This window comes from Anopheles merus, chromosome 3R, assembly GCF_017562075.2.
Source record: "Anopheles merus strain MAF chromosome 3R, AmerM5.1, whole genome shotgun sequence".
In the NCBI taxonomy this organism is placed as follows: domain Eukaryota; kingdom Metazoa; phylum Arthropoda; class Insecta; order Diptera; family Culicidae; genus Anopheles; species Anopheles merus.
Genome location: NC_054084.1, coordinates 23165610 through 23175574, shown reverse-complemented (window position 1 = coordinate 23175574; position 9965 = coordinate 23165610). Strand labels below are relative to the sequence as shown.

Below are 9965 nucleotides of genomic sequence, written 5' to 3'. Positions count from 1 at the left end.
TACAATAATTCTTCACACTACTAGCAACGTCCGTACTCCGTCACGGTTCGTAGGAGAGAGCCTCAAACTCCCATCTCCTTGCACCCACGTCCTTACAATCGAGCCCCGAGCGGCACTCACCACTGCGTCCCCAGGGGTTGGCAACGTATCTTATCGTATACAACATACGCTGCTGGGTCGGACTTAATTCCCAGTGCTGTATTTAAACGCTGCAAAGAGCTCTTACTCTAGTACTGACCAACATTTGCAACAAATCTTTGCAGCAGAAATGCTTCCCGCAACAATGGAAATCAGCTTCTATGTTCCCTGTATACAAGAAAGCTGATAAAAACAACATTGCCAACTACCGAGGAATCTTTATGCGCTGTGCAAGAAGTAAATTTTTTGAGATTCTTATTTATCGTCCCCTTTTGAGCGGTTTTAAACACGTCATCTCCTTCGATCAGCATGGGTTCTTACCGAACAGAAGCATTGAAACTAATCTTCTATCCCTGCTTAGTTCCTGCTCCCCTGCTCTCGACAGTGGAAAACAAATCGATGTCTTGTATACTGACTTTCATGCTGCTTTCGGTTCCGTCAATCACACTTTACTACTTGCTAAACTAAAAAAAAAAATACGGTGTGAATGACGCATTAGTGCTTTTGCATTCAAGCTACCTAAGCTAGCAGTGATATCAAGGTGAAGATTAATACTACGTATTCTACGCCCTTCACTAATACTTCAGGGGTACCGTAAGGAAGCATCCTTGGACCAGTGCTGTTTATCATCTTTATTAACGACATAATCAATCTAATTCCTGACTGCCAAAAGTTGTTGTACGCCGATGATATAAAGATTTACACAACTGTTTCGAATACCGCTGATTGTCTTCGGCTACAAAATTGTCTGTGTAGCTTTAGCTCTTGTTGCAAGTTAAATAGCATGAGTATTAATATTGAAAAATGTTCTGTGATAACGTGATAACGCCAGAAAAAAGATCCCCTATTCTCTTTGACTACAAAATAGCTTACAGTTCAGTTCCGCGGACCAACAGCGTTCGCGATTTAGGTGTTCAGCTTGATAGCAGGTTAACGTTTGACGATCATTTTGAGTTGTGTTTAGCTAAAGCAAATCGTTTGTTAAGTTTTGTGTTACGTGTCGCTAAAAATTTAAAGGACCCCTTTACCCTAAAATCACTGTATTGTGCTAATGTGAGACCGATTCTAGAATTGGCTAGCATTTTATGGACACCAACTCAGCAGTAAAAAATCGATAGACTAGAAGCAGTTCAAAGAAAACTTTCACGCGCTCTTTACTACCGTTTACCATGGTCTCGAGAATCTGTGTATACTTCGTATCTTGCTAGGTGTCTGCTATTCAGACTAGTCTCACTACAACATAGACGAATGACGGCACAGTGTACTTTTATACATAAGCTTATCAGCGATTACATTGACGCCCCGTTTATTCCAGAACAAATTAATTTTCAGGGGCCTAGTAGGAATCTAAAGCAATGTACCCTATTTAGCACTGATTTTAGGTCTACGGTATTTGGTTCTAATGATCCACTTTTGAGAATGATTAGCTCGTATAGTTCTGTTAACTGCATTGTCGATCCTAGCGTAAGCGTAAATGTACTAAAACAAACTTTGCGAAGCCTTTACTGACGAGTGAAATTATTATTTTTATTATTTTATCAATTATTATTTTATTTATTATTATTCTTATTATTTTTATCAATTTATTTTTGTGGTCAGCTTTCATTTATTTATTTTTATTGCTCATGCGTTATTTATTTATTGCTCATGAGTTCAGTGTTTATATTGGTTAAGAATCTAGCATTTAGTAATGGAGGCCAGCATGGCTAGATAACTTTGTTAAATAAATAAATAAAATAAATAAATAAAAATTATTTGCTAGACGCGCTGCAAATGATTGTGAAAAAACACATTAAATCGTGCTTATATTTATTGATGTTAATTTCAGATTCCAAGATGCCTCCTAAGTGGTACTGCTACAGGCGGATGCATTTTCTGCGGGCAACCGTGGATGCATCGTTGGAAGCAAATGGCATGGTATGTAGATAAAACAGTTTGATTTCTGTAAAAACGCAAATAACTCATTACATCCTTTTTTCTTTTTTTGTTGATTGATATCTTTTGGAAAAAGTTAGCGTAATGGGGACTCCAATTGCCTCTTACACGCTGCGACCCGCTGTGGAATAGGAGAGCGTCGCATCGGAGGAAAGGGAAAAGAGTGCAGTTGGAGGCGCCTATTACGAACGACGGGTCTACTGAGTGAGGCTATGGAATGCACAAATCTCTATTATAAAACTCTAGTAAAGGCTGATCAGCGTTACTTTACAGCGGATGCTTCTTGGATGATTTTTATTTAGTTTATATGTGTTAGTTAGTTAGTTAGTAGTTAATGTTTTTAGATAGTTAATGTAGTTATGATTTTTTTAGTTTTTAGTAGGTTATGTCTATACACAACACAAATTAATGATTTTCCTGTTTTGCAAGCTTTCGTCTAAAAAGGAAAAATAGGAATTGATCCGACTTGTATCGGAGCACCCCATGCTCTGGGATAGCGAACATATCTTCTACAACAATAGAAGACAGACTGCCGGGGTATGGGGGGAAATAGCCTGCCAGCTGGCTACGACGGTAGCTAGTTGCCAAACAGTATGGTACCAGCTCCGGTACACGTACCGCTTGATCAGGATACGTGAGCTGGAAGCGGTCAATGAGACAGGATGTACAGGGTGCCATCGTAGAAGTGATACACCTATTCGAGTGCCCCTATATTGTGTTTTCTGTCTCTTTGTGTCAAACTCATGGGCATATTTTGACTGCTTAATTTGTTTACAATGTATCGTGAAAAACGTACTGTTTGGATTTGAATTTACCATACATTTTGTTTAGGAGAATTTGCTGCTTGGGTCATATTTTGACAGCTCAGTGAGGGATACAGTTCCGATCCGTACGGGATGATCGATTCCGCGGTGATGCTCATCACTACCATTTTTTTGTAAGGAGAAGACAGACGCTTCGTGAACTCGAGACAAGAAAGTCGTGCTTGTGCGCAACACTTAAACACCACGGATTTGTTCAGCCTTTTTTCTTTAACTTCACTAAAACTTGTAATTTTGTAACACAACGTAGGACTAAAAATAAAACTAGTAAACATAATCAAACCCGTATAAACATATGGTGCTTCGTGACACAGGATTGTGATTGTGATCGTTTAGCGTGGTTTTGGTTTAGTTGTTTGGAGTTTTTTTTGCGTTAGTGAAGTGAAATGGCAACGTCTAAAGGCCACTCGGACGAGTCGGATGAGGAGTTGCGTGGTTTCGCAGATGAAGATCTGGAAACCGCAATTAATACAGTGTTGGTGAAAGAAGCATCCTTACTTCAACACCACACTACGGAGTCGGATAAGAAGATGGTCAGGGGAGCCTCGGGCGAGGGACAGGAGCATTCGTCCTATTCCTCCTTCGACAGGAGGAGTCCTAAGACAGGAGCATTCGTTGAGCCCAACGCGGTGTTAGAAGTGAAAAAAGCTGAGCGTGATGGCATAATCCGGTGTTTGAAGCGTCAGGAAGTGTTTTTGCAAAGTTACGCACAAAGTGACGCAATGTATGTTCCAACAAGGTTGAAACGTGTTTGTTCGTGTTGGGAACAATTCCAAGAAGTAACCCGTGAAATTCGTTCGATCGAGGGAATAGTCCAAGCAAATGAAGAGCTGGTGGACGAAATCGACGAGCAGTGCATGTTGTTGATCGGGCAATTCGAGGAAAAGTTGAAGCGTCCAGAAAGTGACAGTGCAGTGGCAGTACGTGTTTTGGACGAACCAAAGGTTCGGCTACCGCCTCTTGCGCTGCCCGAATTTTCGGGAAATTATGATGAATGGTTGCCTTTTTACAGTTTGTACAAAACGGCAGTCCATGAAAACAATAGTTTGACGGATACCGAAAAGATAATGTATCTGAAGCGTGCGTTCAAGGAGGAGGCGTTCCGGGTAGTGGACGCTTTCCCTATGTGTGGTTCGGCGTATGAAGCCGCTTGGAAGGCGTTAGAAAAAAGATACGCCAACGAATATCTTTTGAAAAAGCGGTATGTAAACGAACTGTTGAATATGCCGAAAATGAAAACGCGCAAAACAAAAGACATCCACAGCGTTGTGGATAGTTTCGAGCGAAATGCGAAGCTTTTGGACCAGCTTGGCGAAAAAACCAGTGGTTGGGGTATGCTTTTGACTCAACTTCTTTTGTCAAAATTGGATGATGAAACTCAGCGGAATTGGGAACGGCAGTTGGAGAAACGCGTGTTCTGGATGCAATGGCGGTTGATCAACACAGTTTGGGTGTTACGAAGAAATCTGATCGTCGCTTTGTTAATCTTGCTCTCAAAGGAGAAACGAAATGTGCGCAGTGTAGCAAACAGCATAACATTGTGGTGTGCAGGTCGTTTGGTGAGTTAACAATCGATGACAGGTTGAAGGTGGCTATGCAGAAAAGGCTTTGTTTAAATTGTTTGTCGCCTGGCCATTTTGCGAGCAAGTGTCTTTCTAAAGGTCGATGCGGCACGTGTAAAAAACGCCATCATTCTTTGCTTCACAAAGAAGGCATGCCTGCAATCGAACAAGTGAAACAAGTGTCAGGTGAAGAAGAAGAGCAAGAAGTGTCCGCGGGGGCTAGCAGTATGTTAGCCGCGCTACCTGCGCTGAAATCGTCTACGCATGGGCAAGTGATGTTATCAACAGCGATTGTTTGTATTCAAGGAAAAGGTGGAAAATGGTTTTCCGTTAGAGCCCTTTTGGACAATGGTTCGCAGATCAACATCATGACAGCAGATCTTTGTCGACGTTTGTGTTTGCCCAAAGTGCGCGGTTCGGTAACAGTTACTGGTATAGGAAAGATCGGTGTGCAAAATACCCAAATGGCAAAGGCGTTAGTATCATCGGAAGGAAGAACGTTCATGCAACAAGTTGATTTTGTAGTGCTCGAACATATTACGGAAAATCAGCCTTGGGGTGATATGCGTTTTGATGTGTAAAGGTTGCCGGGTAACATGGTGTTAGCAGATCCTAATTTTTACAAGAAGGGACCGATCGATCTGTTATTGGGTGCGGAGTATTTTGTGGACATTCTTCAGCACGAGTGTAAAATTGTTCCAGCAACTAGTGATCACCCGGGTTTCGTGAAGACTGTGTTTGGTTGGGTTGCGTCTGGCAGAACAAGTTTTCCGAAGAACCAGCAAGCCGCATGTCACCTTGTCACCGCTGAGCCGTCGTTGGAAAATTTGACGGAATGTTTGGAGCGTTTTTGGACCATTGAGGAGCTACCAGACAAACCTCAATTTTCGCAACAGGAGAAGGATTGTGAGGAGAGTTTTGCACAATTTCATCATCGTGACGACGAAGGCAGGTATGTAGTTAATCTGCCTTTTGAGATTGGCGAGCGTGAGCCATTAGGCGAGTCAAAGCAGTGTGCGACCAAAAGGTTTCTGCAGTTTGCAGCAAACCGGCGATGACCGTCAGCAGAGTTTTTATCTACCTCATCACCCGGTTATCAAAAGAGCTAGCACCACCACGAAGGTAAGGCCAGTTTTCGATGGTTCCACCAAAACATCGAATGGTGTTTCGCTTAATGAAGCCTTACTGAAAGGGCCTGTCATTCAGAATTCATTATTAGACATATTATTACGATTTCGTATGAAAACATTGGCATTGGTGGCGGATATTAAACAAATGTATCTACAGGTAAAAGTAGATCCGAAGCATACGCGTTACCAGCGTATATTATGGCGCGAGGATCCAGCATTGCCGATAGAAGTGTATGAGCTGCAGCGTGTTACTTTTGGTCTGACTCCATCGTCATTCTTAGCAACCAGGGTTTTAAAGCAGCTAGCGATTGACGAAGGAGACGCCTACCCTAGAGCTCAGCAAGCGTTGCTACAAGATTTTTATGTGGACGATTTCTTGGGAGGAGCAGACAATGAAGAAGAAGCACGGCAGCTGGTTGATGGATTGATAAAACTTATGGCGAAAGGTGGATTCCATATGCAAAAATGGAATTCTAATTCATCTGCTGTTCTGGCACAAGTGGCATCTGACGATTGGCCACGTGCAAATGTAGTGAAGCTGAGTTCTGAGGAGCTGGTAAAAACCTTGGGAATAGCCTGGCAACCCCAAGATGACGAATTGTTTGTTGAGGTTAGCATTCCTGTATCTGATGAGCCATGGACCCGGCGACGCGTATACTCCATGGTGGCTAGATTGTTCGATCCTCTTGGCCTTCTAGCACCAGTTACCGCATGGGCGAAGATCCAGATGCAGGCTTTGTGGATAGCTACCGACGATTGGGACGAACCAATACCGACGCAAATGGAACTCCTGTGGAACCAGTTCCAAGATCAGCTACCCTGTTTGAAGGAAATCAAATTTGCACGGCATGTGGTTATCAGCAATCCGGTGAGTGTCCAATTTCATTGTTTTTCCGATGCTTCAGAGGCGGCGTATGGTGCCTGTGTTTATCTTCGATCAATGGACGGCGATGGTAACGTCAAAGTGGAGCTAGTAGCAGCGAAATCCAGGCCCGTCCCTTTGAAGAAAATTAGTCTTGCCAGACTAGAGCTGTGTGGAGCAGTATTAGCTACGAACTTGAGAAAGTGTGTCGGCAGAGCGCTCAAGATGGAGGAGGCTGAAACCTTCATGTGGACGGATTCCACAATTGTTTTGCAATGGCTGCGATCACCTTCTTACACGTGGGCTACATTTGTGGCAAACCGAGTGTCGGTGGGACAGAAAAATGGAAAGGGCTATACATGGCTACACGTCAGAGGCAGTGAAAATCCGGCGGACATCGTTTCTCGTGGGGCGCTTCCGAGTGAAATGATAGTATCAGTTTCGTGGTTCCACGGACCTTTTTGGTTGATGTTTTCAGAGGACAACTGGATAAAGTCGATGCCGTTAGATCCCCCTGACGAAGGCGACCTTGAAAGGAAGTGAAAGGTCTTGGTAGCAGTTAGCAGCGAAAAGACTGAGGAATGGGCTGAGAGGTTTTCGCAGTTTTGGAGATGCCTCAAAGTGACAGCCTACTGCCTCAGATTTGTAAAAGGATGCAAAAAGTCCGGCGAAGTGTATCAAAGTAAGTGTCTAACTATGTTTGAAATCGTTGCAGCTAAGATGGTTTTAGTGAAGATGCTTCAACAAGAACACTTCGTAGCGGAGATAAAGGAGCTATCGAGTGGCGGTGTCATTCCACCGAGCTCTAAATTGAAGAAATTGGGAGCATTTCTGGATAAAGAAGGATTGTTGCGGGTTGGTGGACGTTTGTCACAACTAGCAATTCCTTATACGGAGAAGCATCCTCTGATTCTACCTGGCAGCGCACATCTGACGAAGTTACTGGCACGTGTGTACCACCTTCGAGCTATGCATGGTGATCCGAGAGCAACGTTGGCAGCTATGAGACGAGAATTTTGGCCAATCAACGGGAGGAGCGTGGTGAACGGCGTTTGCAGAAGCTGTGTTATTTGTTTCAAAGCGGCACCCACGACAGTGACACAACCTTCAGGACAACTACCGGAATCGCGCGCTACTCCTTCTCGACCGTTCTCAGTGGTTGGCATGGATTACTGTGGAACATTCTATTTGCGACCGGTGCATCGGCGGGCGGCGGCGCAAAAGAGTTACATGGCAGTCTTCGTTTGCTTTTCGGTGAAAGCAATACATCTGGAGTTGGTGGAGGACTTATCGACGGCAGCGTTTATGGCAGCGTTTCGTCGGTTTGTTTCCCGGCGTGGTCTTCCATCCAAGGTCTACTCGGATAATGGGCTCAACTTTCGTGGCGCCAGCAGTGAGCTGAAGGAGTTGTATGAACTCCTGAACGAACCAGAGAATCAACAGCGTATCCAGAATGCAGCTCTCCAAGATGACATCGAGTGGCACTTCATCCCGCCACATGCTCCGAACTTCGGTGGTTTGTGGGAGGCGGCCGTAAAGTCTGCTAAGCGGATCCTGCGGAAGGTGCTGGGCAACCAGAGACTTTCTTTTCCTGAGATGACAACGGTATTAACGCACATCGAGGCGCAGCTGAACAGTCGTCCTTTGACGCCACTATCCGAAGACCCGTCGGAAATGAATGTCCTTACGCCAGGGCATTTCTTGATTGGGGCACCCCTGACGGCGTTACCCGAGAAGGATGTCTCCAATCAACCTGAAAATCTTCTGCGTCGTTATGAACTGATTCAGCGATTGGTCCAGCTGCACTGGAAGCGATGGCAGCGAGAATATTTAAGTGAACTACACAATTATGGGCAACGTGTATCGCCTGTTAAAAGAGTTGAAGAGGGACAGGTAGTTCTTTTGAAGGAGGATAATGTGCCAGTTTGTGAATGGCCAATGGGAAGGATCGAGAAGACTTTTGTAGGGCCAGATCAGGTTGTACGAGTAGTTAAAGTGCGTACTCAGAAAGGCAGTTATACCCGACCAACTTCAAAGATTTGTATTTTTCCAATTGAGGGGTAAATTTATCCTAATTTAGAGGGGCGCCATGTTTGGATTTGAATTTACCATACATTTTGTTTAGGAGAATTTGCTGCTTGGGTCATACTTTGACAGCTCAGTGAGGGATACAGTTCCGATCCGTATGGAATGATCGATTCCGCGGTGATGCTCATCACTACCATTTTTTTGTAAGGAGAAGACAGACGCTTCGTGAACTCGAGACAAGAAAGTCGTGCTTGTGCGCAACACTTAAACACCACGGATTTGTTCAGCCTTTTTTCTTTAACTTCACTAAAACTTGTAATTTTGTAACACAACGTAGGACTAAAAATAAAACTAGTAAACATAATCAAACCCGTATAAACATATGGTGCTTCGTGACACAGGATTGTGATTGTGATCGTTTAGCGTGGTTTTGGTTTAGTTGTTTGGAGTTTTTTTTGCGTTAGTGAAGTGAAATGGCAACGTCTAAAGGCCACTCGGACGAGTCGGATGAGGAGTTGCGTGGTTTCGCAGATGAAGATCTGGAAACCGCAATTAATACAGTGTTGGTGAAAGAAGCATCCTTACTTCAACACCACACTACGGAGTCGGATAAGAAGATGGTCAGGGGAGCCTCGGGCGAGGGACAGGAGCATTCGTCCTATTCCTCCTTCGACAGGAGGAGTCCTAAGACAGGAGCATTCGTTGAGCCCAACGCGGTGTTAGAAGTGAAAAAAGCTGAGCGTGATGGCATAATCCGGTGTTTGAAGCGTCAGGAAGTGTTTTTGCAAAGTTACGCACAAAGTGACGCAATGTATGTTCCAACAAGGTTGAAACGTGTTTGTTCGTGTTGGGAACAATTCCAAGAAGTAACCCGTGAAATTCGTTCGATCGAGGGAATAGTCCAAGCAAATGAAGAGCTGGTGGACGAAATCGACGAGCAGTGCATGTTGTTGATCGGGCAATTCGAGGAAAAGTTGAAGCGTCCAGAAAGTGACAGTGCAGTGGCAGTACGTGTTTTGGACGAACCAAAGGTTCGGCTACCGCCTCTTGCGCTGCCCGAATTTTCGGGAAATTATGATGAATGGTTGCCTTTTTACAGTTTGTACAAAACGGCAGTCCATGAAAACAATAGTTTGACGGATACCGAAAAGATAATGTATCTGAAGCGTGCGTTCAAGGAGGAGGCGTTCCGGGTAGTGGACGCTTTCCCTATGTGTGGTTCGGCGTATGAAGCCGCTTGGAAGGCGTTAGAAAAAGATACGCCAACGAATATCTTTTGAAAAAGCGGTATGTAAACGAACTGTTGAATATGCCGAAAATGAAAACGCGCAAAACAAAAGACATCCACAGCGTTGTGGATAGTTTCGAGCGAAATGCGAAGCTTTTGGACCAGCTTGGCGAAAAAACCAGTGGTTGGGGTATGCTTTTGACTCAACTTCTTTTGTCAAAATTGGATGATGAAACTCAGCGGAATTGGGAACGGCAGTTG

General features: G+C 44.2%; 1 protein-coding gene across 1 annotated transcript; it reads left to right on the top strand.

Moving 5' to 3' along the window:
• Positions 1-6042: 6042 nt before the first annotated feature.
• LOC121595579 lies at positions 6043-8819 on the top strand. The gene is made up of 3 exons (XM_041919647.1): positions 6043-7266; positions 7903-8341; positions 8814-8819. Exons 1-3 carry the CDS (start codon positions 7145-7147, stop codon positions 8817-8819), a joined length of 567 nt encoding a protein of 188 aa, XP_041775581.1. The 5' UTR covers positions 6043-7144.
• Positions 8820-9965: the final 1146 nt, after the last annotated feature.

What these genes read in the sequence shown, in the direction of transcription:
- LOC121595579 (XM_041919647.1), top strand. Translation starts at nt 7,145, where the DNA reads ATGTTTGAAATCGTTGCAGCTAAGATGGTTTTAGTGAAGATGCTTCAA. An exon ending in CCGAGCTCTAAATTGAAGAA is followed by an intron (nt 7,267 to 7,902) that starts ATTGGGAGCATT and finishes GCGTATCCAGAA; the next exon opens with TGCAGCTCTCCAAGATGACA.